This window comes from Garra rufa, chromosome 5, assembly GCF_049309525.1.
Source record: "Garra rufa chromosome 5, GarRuf1.0, whole genome shotgun sequence".
NCBI classification, from domain to species: domain Eukaryota; kingdom Metazoa; phylum Chordata; class Actinopteri; order Cypriniformes; family Cyprinidae; genus Garra; species Garra rufa.
Genome location: NC_133365.1, coordinates 29,888,699 through 29,905,242, shown reverse-complemented (window position 1 = coordinate 29,905,242; position 16,544 = coordinate 29,888,699). Strand labels below are relative to the sequence as shown.

Here is a 16,544-nt window from a genome sequence, read left to right as displayed (position 1 = left end):
TACAATTCCCATGATGCAATCGTTTAGTTTTCATATTCCACTGTAAAACTCAGCTCCTTGGTGTAGTGACTCTTTCCTGGTACGATCATGTGGGATTATACTACGAAATGTGATAAAATTACATAAGAGATGTTATTGAAAGGCTACAGTGTAATGAGTTACTTTTCTTGGAAACTAAATGTGACCATGGGCCACAAAGCAGTCATAAGGGTCAGTTGAAATTGAGATTTATACATCATCTGAAAGCTGAATAAATAAGATTCCCATTGATGTATGGTTTGTTAGGATAGGACTGAGATACAACTATTTGAAAATCTGGAATCAAAAAAAAGTGTCAAAATATTGAGAAAATCACCTTTAAGGTTGTCCAAATAAAGTTCTTAGCAATGCATATTAATTGTAAAAATAATAATAATAATAATAATAAAAAAAAAGATATATTTATAGGAAAATTACAAACTGTCTTAATGGAATATTATCTTAATGTCCTAATGGTTTTTGGCATAAAAGAAAAAAGTGCACCTAAATGATATATATTTGGCTATTGCTACAAATATACCTATGCTACTTAAGAGTCCAGGGCCACAAATATCAATAAAATATAGGCCTATACATTATTTGTGTAGCAGCAGGTACATATTTCTCAGTCTTAAAGAAAAAAAAAAAAAAAAAAAGCCACAATTTGCACAAAATACATGTGACCCTGCCCCTGGGTCATAAGGGTCAGTTTTTTTAATTTACTGATTTATACATCATCTATAAGCTTTCCATTGATTTACTGTTTGTTATGATAGGACAATATTTGGCCGAGATACAACTATTTGAAAATATAGAATCTGAGGGTGCAAAAAAAAATTATTATTGAGAAAATCGCCTTTAAAGTTGTCCAAATCAAGTTCTTAGGAATGCATATTACTAATTAAAAATTAAGTTTTTTGATATGTTTATGGTAAGTAAATTTACATAAATCTACATGGAACATGATCTTTGATTAATATCCTAATGGTTTTTGGCATAAAAGAAAGATTGATCATTTTGACCCATACAATGTATTTTTGTCTATTGCTAATATATCTGTGCTACTTAAGACTTGTTTTGTGGTCCAGGGTCACAAACATCAATAAAACAGGCCTATAGATTATTTGTGTAGCAGGTAAATTATATTTCTTAGTCTTAAAGAAAGAAAGAAAGAAAGAAAGAAAGAAGAAAAGCTACAATTTGCACAAAATATATGTGACGCTGGATCAAGAAAATCAATAAGTCTATACATTATTTGTCTAGCAGGTAAATATTTCTCAGTCTTAAAGAGAGAAAGAAAGAAAGAAAGAAAGAAAGAAAGAAAGAAAGAAAGAAAGAAAGAAAGAAAGAAAGAAAGAAAGAAAGAAAGAAAGAAAGAAAGAAAGGCCACAATTTATAAAGGTATACTCCAAAGTATACCTTTATATTTAATACCTTTGAAATTCATTAGACAAATAATGTAATCAGTGATTTTTGAAAAGTGTTTATTCTTATCAATGCACAGATCCAAGCAGTGAAACAAACTCACGTCCATAACAATGTCATACAAATATCATTACAAAATTTCTACAGTACAATATATATTCTTTGCATGATCCAAAATATTTGGTGGCCCCTAAAAATGATTACTTCCTATATTTTTAATCTTTCTTCAAAATCAGATTATAAAATAAAAGTTGAAAAATCACTATAAATTAAACTGCTCTCGGACCAGAAAAGGTAGCTTTTGAGCAAAGTTTGACTTCATTATTACATTATCTTAAATTCCACACATAGAACTATACAGCAGTTGGTGCAGTCTGGGGTGGGGACACAACATTTAGATTTTTTTACACTTTGTACTTTTCAAAAAGAAAACAAGACAGAAAAATTAAAACCATTAAAAAAGTAAAACCATTAGATTCATTACTGTGCAATCTCCGAGTCTCGTGGCCTTATTTATACCCCCACCCCCAAAAAACTCAACTTTAACTTCAAGGCGTTACAGTATATACTGCATTTGTATTTCATAAATAACGAATGTTCACATACATAAGGGCCAGTTACTTCCATTTTATCCCCACATGAAGTATCCTACGAGTGCCTATTATTGAATATCTCCTCTAATAAAAAAAAAAAGTTTTACATTCTTTTACAAGGAGACATAGTGACAAAAATATCCCCGTTAGAAAGGATATTCACCAGCAGCTGAATGAATTACAGTGAATTATATTATTATTATTAATATTATGAAACATGGGAGCCTGAACAGCAGGGAAAGGCATACATAAAAATAAAATTAAAACAGCAAAAAAAAAAAAAAAACATTAACAGTAAACATACCTCCTGAGGTCTCTACAACATAAAATATTCAAGTAGAAAATTACAACACATAGCAGCATTCATAAGTGTAAGACAACACACTTAACATTCATAATATCTGCCTACATATTGTTTCTTCGTTTGTTCTTTTCATATTTTTTTCAGTCATTAGAATCTCCGACCTCTCTTATTGGTTACAAATGTAAAACAGCTGGAATGTGACAGACAAACCGAAGTAAATAAAAACACTTTGCAGAAATACACCAGCACAACACAGACTCACAAACACCTGACAGTATCCCATAGTGTTCAGATCGAAAATGATAAAACACTTGACTGCTTACATCCTTAATGGTCCAGAACTTAGCTTATACTTCAAAGAACCATTTCACATGCTTCCATTAAGTTCTTAATACCTAAATCCTTACACTCCGGGATACATTCAGGCATTTTAAGGCTTGCTACTATTCACATGAGGGACACAATTACTGCCTCCACAAGCACTGAACTGTCCAGGATTATACACAACACAACATGGGACGTTTTTGTAAAACTTCATGCAGGAGGTAACGGAACTAAATAAAACGAGTCACGAAAGCAATATGCGGATGGAAAACACGTCACCTATTGTGTATGTGTGGAAAAAACGCATTATTGAAACTAGTCTGTATGAGGGGTGCTAGAAAAACCGATTGCTCATTGGGCCACCAACATGCACAAATCAAACAACTAAACATCCAGATTAACCTGATTAGTCGAAAAAGATATCACAAGCATCTTCAAAATCATGCTCTGAGCAAACTAAGCAAAAAAAGAAATCGCTGATGCCTCGAAAACGGACGAAATGTGTGTTTAGGGTTCACTAGTTTGGATCCATGTCAAGCCACGCTGGAAATCAGAAAGTGAGACTCAGGAACATTAAAGCCTCGTACTCTTCACTGTGTTAATATGGAGTCTTCCCTCTCGCTTTGCGCATGCTAACTTAATTTACCAAGAAGAATTTAGAAAAAAGTGAAAATAAAGTTATGCAGTCATTTCGATTTGTATTCCTTTATCTTTGCAAAACATCTGCAAAGATGAAAACCCTTCGCTATTGATGATATGAGAGGACTTGCATTTCTAGTTACGCTGTGTTACCTTTTAGACGGAGTCCCTAAATATGTTACGTTTTTAGCATTTGCCGTCTTTAAATTTTTACCGTCTACTTCTGTGCATAGCTGGCACACAAAACACGGTCTGCACACTTTCATGCAGTCGAGCTATACCCTACATCCCCCATGCATAGGACTTCTGCTTTGCGTCCAGTTGAGATTTACGTCACACCCACCCCCTCTAAATGATACAGGCCAGAAAAAAAACAAAACCTGTTTTTCAGAAGTTGTCTCCAGGCACTTTCCTATGTCAGAAGTGCAACACACAATTTCTTTGTGTCACTGTTGTTGTTGTTTTTTTGTAACCCCTGGATGTCCCGTTACATTAAGTGCCCTGGTGAATGAACGCTAACGATGTATTTAGTTTTTTTTGCCCACGTGGCTGATTGTTATGACATGATGAAAAAGCTTTCCTCCCTATTTTGGTTTGGCTTGGCGAGGTGTCGTCGACTAGCGCCTTAGCTAACACTTCCCTCCCACCCCGTCTACAGGGGTCCAGTGAGCCGTTTGGCTCCCACCCCTGGTAGACCACCCTTCCCCCCAGGTAAAGGGCAACGTATGCCCTGGGTATCAGAGGTTCCCATCCTCTCCCGAAGTGAATAAGCTGCAGAACAAGAGAGAAAGAGATCAAATTAGAAACATGTTACATGTACAATTTGTCATAAATGTAATTTATGATCTAGGTTAAAGGGATAGTTCACCCAAAAATGAAAATTTGATGTTCATCTGCTTACCCCCAGGGCATCCAAGATGTAGGTGACTTTGTTTCCTCAGAAGAACACAAACGAAGATTTTTAACGAAAACCGGTGCAATCTGCCAGCCAAATAATGGAAGTGGATGGGCACCAGACCTTTAAAAGTAAACAAAAACACGCACAAACAAATCCAAATTACACCCTGCGACTCGTGACGATACATTGATGTCCTAAGACACGAAACAATCGGTTTTTGCGAAAAACTGAAAAGTATCTATATCATTTTTTACCTTTGATACACAGCCACGTCCATCTGTCCTGAGCACGAGTTTAGCATCCGGCTCGTTACATGTGAACGCGCTCTGGCGTAGTATACCCAAACGCCGTAAGGGGAAATCGGTGAAAATTCCCGGATGAATTTGCGCAAGCAAACGTAATCTTTTAGCTTTAAATCGGTTTGAACAATCAGGATAAGCGCAAGTAATTACCATTTTGAATAGGCGCTATACCCACAATCTCTGTGCACTGTGTAAACAACGAGTGTTGTATTCATGCGACAGATCGCTTACGGCGTTTGGGTATACTACGCCAGAGTGCGTTCACATGTAACGAGCCGGATGGTAAACTCGTGCTCATGACAGATGGACGTGGCTGTGTATCAAAGGTAAAAAATGATATAAATACTGTTCAGTTTCTCGCAAAAAAACGATCGTTTCGTGTCTTTGGACATCAATGTATCGTCACGAGTCGCAGGGTGTAATTTGGATTTGTTTGTGCGTGTTTTTGTTTACTTTTAAAGGTTTGGTGCCCATCCACTTCCATTATTTGGCTGACAGACTGCACCGGTTTTCGTTAAAAATCTTCATTTGTGTTCTGCTGAGGAAACAAAGTCACATACATCTAGGATGCCCTGGGGGTAAGCAGATGAACATCAAATTTTCATTTTTGGGTGAACTATCCCTTTAATGTTAATTTATACAACTTATTTATGAAACTCATTTCAACAAAATAAAAATGCTAAAATTAAAGGAAACCCTGGGTATTAAGATTTGTATGGCTTAATATAACACAAATAATGTCTCTTAATGAAATATGTAGTACAAAACCCATGAAATTTTTACATTATTTAAAAAAAATCCACGTTGTTTTATACATATTTTGGACTGTGGGGGGCACCATTATTTTGTTGACATGAAATGGTTCCACTCTGTGAGCTACTGGCGCTACTTCTTGCTCATTTTACCACAACACAACTCGGAAAATAAAATACTGATATGATGCCACATTGTGTGGCTTTTGGTTGTAATTTTCAGTTGAAGGGCAACAAGAGAGGCACAATGTTAGTCTTCACTGCTTTTCCTAGCAATAAGAAGAGGAGAAAACAATAGGAAGATGCCTGTGGACGAATAAAACTTCATAAAGACCCACGTCTTTGTTCTCTCTACTTCAGCCCAGATGCCTTTGAGGCTTTTAATAGACCACAGCTACTGAAAGAGTTTACAAACGGCAGAGACAAGAAATGCTAGATGCCATCCTGGCAGGGTGTAAACATGCCAACGCTTGTCATGACGCCGCAGTCACTGAAGGAGTTTCTGAGTGCACATTTCACCCGATTTCCGGGGGCGTTTATACTCCTTGTGGGAAAAAATTGATGGTACAGCATTTAGTTTAAGCCTACGCTTATATCCATTGCCACCTGTAAGCTCTTTCAGGAGCTAGGGTCATCGTATTTTATTTTCTGAGTTGTGGTAAAAATAGCAACAGGTAGAGCCAAGTAGCTCACCGAGTGCAACCATTTCACGTCATTTAAATAATGGTGCCCCCCATAGTCCAAAATATGCATAAAACTATGTGGATTTTTTAAATAACGTAAATCTTTAATGGGTTTTCCACTACATATTTCAGTAAGAGACATCATTTACATTATATCAAGCCATGTCTCAATACCCGGGGTTCCCTTTAACATTAGCCAACCAATACTAAAAGTTTGTTTATGACACCAGATTACTAATGTTAATAAATACAAAAATGTTGTAATTTCAAATTTACTGGTCATGGCAACTGTAGAATGGACTTAAAGTTGATAAAATGCGATCTATGTTATCAGGAGCTGAAATATTTAAAATATTTTGTGTAATTGTATTAATAACAACATGCATGTGTCAAATTTAATAATTAGATAATTGGTAATGATTCAGTTAACTGGTTAAATTCTGCAAAAAGCAGAAATATAAACAGGAAATTAATACTTTAATTCAGAAAGTCAGCATTTAATTGATTAAAAGTGACAGCAAAGGCATTTATAATAAAGATTTTGATTTTTGATTTTCCATTTATCAATTCTGAAAAAAATTATCCCATTTTTTCAAAATATTGAAAAACACAACCATTTTTTTACACTGATAATAATAAGAATAATCTTGAGCACCAAATCAGCATATTAGAATGATTTCTAAAGGATCATGTGACACTGAAGACCAGTGTTGGGGAAAGTTACTTTTAAAAGTAATGCATTACAATATTGAGTAGTAACTAAAAAAAAGTAACTAATTACGTTACTTAGTTACTTTTTATGGAAAGTAATGCGTTACGTTACTTTTGCGTTACTTTTCAAATCTGGGCAGGGCTTGCTTGTTTGTTTTTAATATAAAAAGTTGGCAAATTTAAAAGGCTTTTCACACCAAAAGCCTCAGGCTTAGAGAAAAGTAAATTCACGTCTGTACAGCAGACCGCAGAAGAAAAAATGTCAACTCTTTAGCAATAAAAAAAGAAAGGAAAACAAATGTGAGATTATCTTGAATCATTTTTACTTATTAGTATGGATGAATTTGATCATCGAAGGTCGGCAGCAAAGACATTGGTTAATAAAATGGTATTGAATACATTTAATTATTGCAGGTTTTATTCTAGAACTAAAGTATCTTACTTACAATTTCTCTCAACATGGGGACAGGAGAGCTTTTAATCAATAGATGGGGGAAAAACTAACTGGTATTACTTATTTGAAAAAGTAACTCAGATATTTTCTGGTTAATTAAAAAGTAACACGTTATTTTACTAGTTACTTGAAAAAGTAATATTAATACGTAACTTGCGTTACCCCCTGAAGACTGGAGTAATGGCTGCTGAAAATTACATTTTAAGATATATTCAAATAGAAGACTTTTTAAAATCAATTTGTAATAGTATTTCACAATATTACAGTTTTTGCTGTATTTTGGAAAGTATTCTTTCAAAACATTGAAAAAAATCTTCCTTGCCACAAACCTTTGAACGATAATGCTGATATATTTTACATGTTACTATGTTACATTTGCTTTTATACAGTCAAACCAAAAGTTATTCAGACATCAGATATAATTTTTGATATTTTTTTTACTAGTGGGTGCAGGACACTATAGTTCATTTATGTAAGTGAGGATAACAAAATAAAGTAAACTGTAACATATTATATGCAAAAATTCTTCATACAGTGGACTACCAGTAAAATTGATCAAAATTTGGGACCAAAAATTATTCAGACACTTTGACCTGACCATGTTTTGTTAAAGTGTTTTTTCTGTAATCGCTATTGCAACTTTTTTACACCACACACCGAACAAAATTAAGCATTGCTTGGTAGTTGGTTAACCTAAATTGGTATCATCTAATTGTGTACTTAAATTTAACAGCTGACAGCTATTCAACCTAATTCATTACATGTCTTTCTATCAAAGTTATCTGACATTATTAAGATGAATTTGTTCTGACACAGTATAAAAAAAGTTCTTGTCATATTTTATTATCTTTTTCTAAACTAGAACGAATAATCTGTGATAATGTGAGAAATGTTGAAGGTGTAAATTTTGGTTTGACTGTATAATAAATATAATTAATAAAAACAACTATGATGAAGAATGGATGCTAATTAAGTGTATAACCGCATACCAAAGACTTGCAAGCTTATAAAAACTCATGCAAATGTACCTCTTCAATCAGGTAACATCTACACCCCATAGAAGGCTGCAAGTCTCTCTTTGAGTGGAAGGGGAAACTGGTCAGAGAAGCGTCTCCAATTCTCGTCTCCAACCTGGTTCTTAAACCCATGTAAGATCTAATAGGAAACACACACTTAAGTATAAAGCATCCTCTCATAATAAACTCGAAGGTTGTTCCCAACTCACAGACTCGTTATGAAATATTTACACAGCGCTCTACCTTATAGAACATTTCTCGAAGATCATCTTTTGGGTTCATCCAGGATGCTACAGCATCACAGAAAAATATAAAGTCCTAAAGGGGGTGGTAAAGAAAACAAAAAGGATCATTTTCAACTGCCAAAGCATTTAGAGAGACATCAGCGAGAATAACGTGCCGTACCTGCACCACACCACCAGGGTTGACCGTGATCATGGTGCAGATTCCTCTGAACGCAGAGTCTTTTTCTTCATTGTCTCTTATATTGCGAAGAGAGGTGCACCTAGTGAAGGGAAGAACCAGTTTTCAAATAACAAGCCTGTGCGGTTAGTTTGCAAGTGGATTCACACATAATCAACACAATATCATGACTACCACCTCAGAGCACCTTGAGACTAGCAAACGGTTTCAATCACAAATCTTGGTCAATCGAGAAACTCAAATTTTCTATATGTATCAAACATTCTCTTGTTGAAACCAAAAATTGTTTTTTGTTGCAATATTTCCTGACAAACCCATACTAATATTTTATTGTTAATATTATTGCTTCTTAATCATATGCATCTACTTCTTTTTGTAATTATGAATGGTTATAAGATCTTTAGCTGCTTTTTGCAGTAAAACAACCTACTGTTTAAGACAAATACAATGTCTATATAGCACCATGTATTCTGTCAGCTGCAAGTTTATAGAGTTAAACTAGTGCAAATTTTGGGGCAGGCATTCTGGGATAAAATCATGCAGCTAAAAGACTCCACATCTAATGGGGAGGAGAAATGCTTTTTTAAAAAAAGCTTTTCCATTTCTCTTCTTTTTATCCATTTAACTAGCGCTTCCGTTTCCTGAAACCAGCAAGCATTTGATATTACCCCATGCACTCAATTAGTAGTTAGATAGCGACAATAAAAGACGAAAACAGAAGTGAAAACTGAAATAAATCAATTGAGAATACATGAAGGTGCTACTGAGGCAAATTAAACGACAAGACCTAGAGGGACAGGGTTAGTCACATGGTTGGCAATGATTTAGACTGAATCATACAGAACAGAGAGAAAGGTAGAGAGAAAGAGAGGGATACCTTGTCTCAAATGTCTTGAATAGGCCTCCTACCATGTCGTCTTGTCTTTTTGCCAAGAAAATATCGATATTATGCTGGTGAAATGTAAGCTTTGCCTACAAAATCCTGGACGTTTCTATACTAAGAAAAGCGGGAGCCTTTTCGAGAACACTGGGACAAGGTTCGGAGAGAGACTGAGCGAGTAAGAGAAAGAAAGAGAGAGAACCATAGGGAGTAAAGCCAGAAGATAGACAGAAAGAGGAAATGAATGAAATAAAAGATTGAATAATACACACCAGGGTCTTATAAACTGCTGTAGCATGGGTGCCACCTCTTGAGGACAAACGTAACCAAGACGACCAATTGTTATTGCTAAGGTAACGCAATCACGGTTATACAGCACCAAACGCCAACCAAGACATGAGCGAATGAGGGGGGGGGAGGAGAAAACAAAAAGAAACAAACAAACAAACAAACAGACAACTCAGAAACAGAACTCAACAGAATCTGTGTATGAGAATAAACACAAGATTTCACTAGTGCTCTTCACAGCCCCAGACTACAGGGTCAAATGTAAAATATGACACTAAAAAAAAACATAGATCTCGTTTAAGGGAGGAGTCTTAGAAAACACGGCTCCTCTACAGTTCAGTTACTGAGAAACTTCCATGTTCTGTTTGAAGTGACGTTTGTATATGACCACATTTAAATCGCATGCTTTGTTTCCCCCAAATCCCTGTTTTACACATTAAAGACTAAAGAAAACAAGATTGTTTTCTAAGAATTTCTCCCTTAAACTCACAAAAATTTCTTCAGTAGAACAGAAAAGTCTTGTCTTGTCTTTCTGTCTCTTTTGTTTCATTAAGAAATGCACATTACGCCAAGCGAACTACATGGAGAGGACTAGATTCCACCAGGATCTTAAGAGGCACAGAGGAGGGAGACCTAAGTTTAAGAGACACAAAACTATGCAACATTCTCATTAAAGACAGGCATTTATGAACAGTCCAATGAGACATGCAGAAAGCAGATGATTGGCTCATTAGAGAACGCAGTTCAGTGCAGGATGGGCTGATTCAAAGAATCTGAAACACACTTAAGCACTGTTCACCATTATAATATTAATTAGTAATCAAATAGATGATCAAATACTCCCAAATTCAACATAAACTCAACATTGTAACATTAATGATGTAAAACCTGCACCATAACGAAGAGATACACTACTATTCAAACATTTAGGGTCAATAATATTTTTTCAATGCTTCAATGCTTTATTTGATCAAAAATACAGTAAAAACTGAAATACTCTTGAATATTACTACAATTTCAACTGAGAGTTTAGTTAATTTATTCCTGTGAATTTTCAGCAGCCATTACTCCAGTCTTCAGTGATCATTCTAATATGCTGATTTGGTGCTCAAGAATTGTATATTGTATATAACATTTTGTGTGGAAACATGATATATTTGACCATTTTTTAAGTTGTAAAGATAGAAAGAAGTCTTTACTGTTACTTTTGATCAATTTCAATACATTCTTGCTGGATATAAGTGTTAATTTCTTTCTTAAAAACATAAAAATCTTACTGACCCCAATCTTTTGAACAGCAGTGTGTTAATAGACTTGCATTATATCGTTTTTCCTACACTCTTAAAAATAAAGGTGCTTTAAAAGGTTCCTCACAGCAATGCCATAGAAGAACCATTTTTGGTTCCACAGGGAACCATCTTTCTTATGTTTTTATAATCTGAAGAAAGAACCTTTTGTGAAATAGAATGTTAAAGGTTCTTTATGGAACCATTTAGACAAAAAAGGTTCTTCCATGGCATCGCGAAGCATCTTTATTTTTAAGAGTGTATGCAACATGCTTGTTTTTAATTACTTTTCTTGAATAATCTTGAATAATCAAGTAATTTCATGTAATTTTCATGTTTCAACATCAATAATCAAGACATCAGCAATCCTGCATCAAACGTTAGCCGTCCTTAACTAAACAACATTCAACATCTATTGGCAGATATGCATTCACATTGAAAAAGAAAAGTAACTAAAACAACAGAAATAAATTGACAAACAGGAACACATCTACAAGTACCCTTGTTTCTGTGGGAGTATGTTAGGAGCGTTACACTTCACCCTCATTTAAAAAAAAAAAAAATTAAATAAAAATAATCAATGTCGGCAGCCATTTCGGCTCAGGCTAAAGCTTCAATTCGGTCAGTCCAATCAGAGTGGAGTGTAACTGGGAAATAATTTGCGAGGTACAGGTGCTATACATTCATCTAAAAACCACAAAACAGATTTAGATCTGACTTTAGATGTTTTCTTTGAATTCACTTGGGAAGAAAAGACTAATTAAGGTCCAAATCTTCAAGTAAAAATGTTCAAATCAAAGCCAGCAGGTCTGAATAGTTCTCTCAAGGTTGGTTTACATTCGTCATTGTTTGTAATATATCTCACTGACTGATGCTTGTAACCTCATTAAACTGGTCTGCTTACTAACATGTAAACTCATTGTTTTATTAATCTACTTCAGTCAGTACCACGGCTGGACGGTTACAAGGTCTGTTACTGTCGTATTTGAAGACAGGATATGCTGAGGGAACTCAGCTGACTTTGTATATAGAAAAAAATGAGCATAAAATACCTCCTATTGTTATTGTTATTCACAACCCAGTTACCCAGAATACTGTGGACTGGTAGAGCTTTTGACGTCAAGTATCCTGAAACCTTTATCAAACCTTGTAAGGTCCACTTCCTGGAGTTTGAATGGAGATTAATAAGCACTGCGGAATGGGGATTGGGAGAGTTTGGGAAAAGGAGAGGGCGGAAACCTCTTGTGAGGGGTCAGCCTGGTCTAGCACCCCTCAAATGGTACCTGTATTCTCCAGAAGTGTCTTGGGTGTGTTGGGTCTGTTTATGATCTCCACAAGTTGCTGTAAAACCATCTGAACATACGGCTGCATCTCAGAACCTGAGCAGAGAGATCAGTAGCACTTTAACTTTAAAGGTATGATTAAAATTTGGGAATTAATTACTGAAGATTACATTTAATCATTTAGCAGAGGCTTTTATCAAAAGCAACTTACAAGAGAGGGTAATAGAAGCAATCAAACTAACAAAAGAGCAACAATATGTAAGTGCTGTGACAAATAGGGTTAGTCTAACGCAGTACACATAGCAAGTTTTTTATAATAAATAAAAAGAACAAAAAAAAATAGACAAAATAGAAATACAAAACAGTACAAAAATAACTGAGACTGAATGGGGGAAAGTCACGTGAGAGGAGGCAATGCCTCCATTGTGATATGATTGGATATGACTGATTATGTTTGGCTGTGATTGTGTTCCCACCTCTTGTGTTTGTGCGCGTTTGCGAATCAGTCTGAATGAACAATATAATGCCATTATTGGGAAGACTAATTTAAAAAAAGTTAGTAAACAACTCACACACGTAGGTATAACCACTAACCAGTTTATGTCAAGTCAAAATAAGACTTAAAATGACATGAAAACATGAACTGTGGGAGTTTTTAGTGCATAATCTGCTTTATTTAAAGTCATTTATATTAAATGAAATTTAAAGAAAATCTCTATTTACGCTCACCCATTTGAATGGATATTTCTCCGATGGCCCATGTTGCATTGTTGCAGACTGATATCAATTCTGGATTTAGGTTTGTGCCCAAGATAGGCATGAAGTTAGCTAAAGAGGAGAGATTAGCACAAACAAACAAAGTTTAAGTGCCTGAAGGTTAACATAGATGGATCAAACTGAGAAAGTGTCAAAAAAAAAAAAAGATTTGATCCCCTGCTGATTTTGTATGTTTGCCCACTGACAAAGAAACGATCAGTCTATGATTTTAATAGTAGGTTTATTTTAACAGTGAGAGGCAGCAAAACAACAAAATATCCAGAAAAATGCATTTCAAAAAAGTTAAAAATTGATTTGCATTTTAATGAGTGAAATAAGTATTTGATCCCCTATCAATCAGCTAGATTTCTGGCTCCCAGGTGTCTTTTATACAGGTCACAAAATTAGATTAGGAGCACTCTCTTAAAGGGAGTGCTACTAATCTCAGTTTGTTACCTGTATAAATGACACCTGTCCACAGAAGCTTTCAATCCATCAGATTCCAAACTCTCCACCATGGCCAAGACCAAAGAGCTGTCCAAGGATGTCAGGGACAAGATTGTAGACCTATACAAGGCTGGAATGGGCTACAAGACCATTGCCAAGCAGCATGGTGAGAAGGTGACAACAGTTGGTGCGATTATTCACAAATGGAAGAAAAACAAAATAACTGTCAATCTCCATTGGTCTGGGGCTCCATGCAAGATCTCAACTCGTGGAGTTTCAATGATCACGAGAACGGTGAGGAATCAGCCCAGAACTACACAGGAGGATCTTGTCAATGATCTCAAGGCAGCTGGGACCATAGTCACCAAGAAAACAATTGGTAACACACTACACTGTGAAGGACTGAAATCCTGCAGCGCCCACAAGGTCCCCCTGCTCAAGAAAGCATCTGTACAGGCCCATCTGAAGTTTGCCAATGAACATCTGAATGGTTCAGAGGAGAACTGGGAAAAACTTAAAGTGTTGTGGTCAGATGAGACCAAAATCAAGCTCTTTGGCATCAACTCAAATAACTGTGTTTGGGGGAGGAGGAATGCTGCCTATGACCCGAAGAACACCATCCCCACGTCAAACATGGAGGTGGAAACATTATGCTTTGGGGGTGTTTTTCTGCTAAGGGGAAAGGACAACCTCACCGCATTAAAGGGACGATGGACAGGGCCATGTACTGTCAAATTTTGGGTGAGAACCAAGTTGTGGATGGGTCCTGGATGGGTATTCCAGCATGACAATGACCCAAAACACACTGCCAAGGCAACAAAGAAGTGGCTCAAGAAGCACATTAAGGTCACGGAGTGGCCTACCCAGTCTCTAGACCTTAATCCCATAGAAAATCTATGGAGGGAGCTGAAGGTTTAAGTTGCCAAATGTCAGCCTTGAAACCTTAATGACTTGGAGAGGATCTGCAAAGAGTGGAACAACATACCTCCTGAGATGTGCGCAAACCTGGTGGCGAACTACAAGAAACGTCTGAGCTTTGTGATTGCCAACAAGGGTTTTGCCACCAAATATTAAGTCATGTTTTGCAAAGGGGTCAAATACTTTTTCTGGATTTTTTTGTTGTTATTCTGTCTCTCAATTTTCAAATGAACCTACCATTAAAATTATAGACTGATCATTTCTTTGTCAGTGGGCAAACGTACAAAATCAGCAGGGGATGAAATAATTTTTGGCTCTCACTGTATGTTTAACTGCTTACCAATGCAAGGTTTGACATGCTGGAAGCAGGCTTTGGTCAGATCTCCCAACAGAGCAAAAGAACTCTGCCGGACCTCTGGCATTTTATCCTGAGAAAATACAATGTTTAGATTAGCATTGTTACATTACATTTCTCATAGCTGCTGTTTTTCTGATTTTTTATTTTTTGAGTTAACATTATTGGCATCTGTTGTTCTGTGCATGTAAAGATTTGCTGGTAAATCCAGAGGGACAAATACATTATACAGAGAAGATGTTTTCTACTCCACCTCAGTCGTCACCTAGATACAGTGGAAAACAGCTGCAGCTAGAACTTACTGTGCACTCATGTTGACACAAATGTACAATGGTTTAGACACAAGTGTTTTCAACACTGATAGTAATAAGAAATGTTTGAGCAGCAAATCAGCATATCAAAGTGATTTCTAAAGGATCATGTGACACTGAAGACTGGATTATTGGCTGCTGAAAATTCAGTTTGCCATCACAGCAATACATTACATTTTTAAAGTGTATTAAAATAGAACAGATTATATAAGGTTAAACATTGGTGCTACAATGCCGTGCTATGCTCTATAGTTACCTGCATGCACTGGTACATTAGAGTGAGAATGTTGCTACGAGCAACCAGCTGTTCAATGTTCCCTCCAAGACCCTCCGCTAATCCACTGAGCAGATCCAGAGCCACAATCATGAAGTCTTTATCAGGAGCCTCATAAAACTCCGGCTGATTTTGGTGGAGCTGTGAGACAGAGAAAGACATCATGTGATATTCACCATGATGGATAAAACAATCGTTGTTTTGATTCTAAATTATAAGCATTTCTTATTTTGCAAAGTTTTCCACACTCTAGTATTTCCTTAAATGGGATCGTTCACCCAAAAATTTAAATTCTGTCAATTACTGCTCACTGTCATGTCAGAATGCACAAGCTGAACATGTTTCGAAGACTGACATGGAAGAGAAGAATTGTTATTTTTGTTTTCTTTGCGCACAAAAAGTGTTCTTGTAGCTTCATTAAATTACGGTTAAACTGATGTCACATGGAATATTTTAAAAAATGTCCTTACTACCTTTCTTGGCCTTGAACATGTCAGTTGCATTGTCATCCATGCAGGGTCAGAAAGCTCTCGGATTTTATCAAAAATATCTTAATACATGTTCCAAAGATGAACAAAGGTCTTACGGGTTTGGAAGTCACAAGGGTGAGTAATTAATGACAGAATGTTCATTTTGGGTGAACTATCATTTTAAGCTGACAGTATTACAGAGAGATGAGGGGCTCTGTGTGTGTGTGTGTGTGTGTGTGTGTGTGTGTGTGTGTGTGTGTGTGTGTGTGTGTGTGTGTGTGTGTGGCTTCTCACCACGGCCTGGGCAAGTGTTTTCTGGACGAGGTTGACACAGCGCTGGTAGACAGGTTCACAGTATGGCAGAAAGCCACTCTGCAGGGCAGTGGCCACAGACGAGAGACACTAAAAAAATAAATCAACATAGAATGATAATGGAGATTTTTGCTTGTCTGTTGAGCCATAATCGGGTACATACATGATGGATTCAGAACAATACTAATATTTTGTAAAATAATAACAGTAGTTGTTTATTTGTGCACACATACATTACTGTTCAAAAGATTGGGTTCAGTAAGATTTTTTTGAAAGTGGATAAATTTTTTCAAGATTCTTTGATGAATAGTACGTTGAAAAGAACAGCATTTATCTGCAATATATTTTGTAACATTATAAATGTGTTTATTGTCACTTCTGATTGATTTAAACTGCCCTTGCTGACTGAAAGTATTAATTTC

The 16,544-nt window shown here is 36.0% G+C and overlaps 1 protein-coding gene across 2 annotated transcripts in view; it reads right to left on the bottom strand.

Annotated features, from left to right (window-relative positions):
* Window positions 1-1,494: 1,494 nt before the first annotated feature.
* The window catches only part of tnpo1 (transportin 1), a 37,977-nt gene continuing 22,927 nt past the window's right edge, over window positions 1,495-16,544 (bottom strand). Inside the window, exons 15-24 of one of the 2 annotated variants that reach the window (XM_073839676.1) lie at window positions 16,105-16,212; window positions 15,323-15,481; window positions 14,741-14,828; window positions 13,009-13,107; window positions 12,280-12,375; window positions 9,695-9,770; window positions 8,525-8,624; window positions 8,363-8,437; window positions 8,132-8,258; window positions 1,495-4,074 (exon numbers count right to left, since the gene is read on the bottom strand). In XM_073839676.1, coding sequence (XP_073695777.1) covers window positions 8,151-8,258; window positions 8,363-8,437; window positions 8,525-8,624; window positions 9,695-9,770; window positions 12,280-12,375; window positions 13,009-13,107; window positions 14,741-14,828; window positions 15,323-15,481; window positions 16,105-16,212 — 909 coding nt within the window. In that variant the 3' untranslated portion in view covers window positions 1,495-4,074; window positions 8,132-8,150. Of the gene's footprint in view, window positions 4,075-8,131; window positions 8,259-8,362; window positions 8,438-8,524; window positions 8,625-9,694; window positions 9,771-12,279; window positions 12,376-13,008; window positions 13,108-14,740; window positions 14,829-15,322; window positions 15,482-16,104; window positions 16,213-16,544 lie in introns of those variants that run through there. The other variant, XR_012355576.1, reaches the window with a different exon arrangement.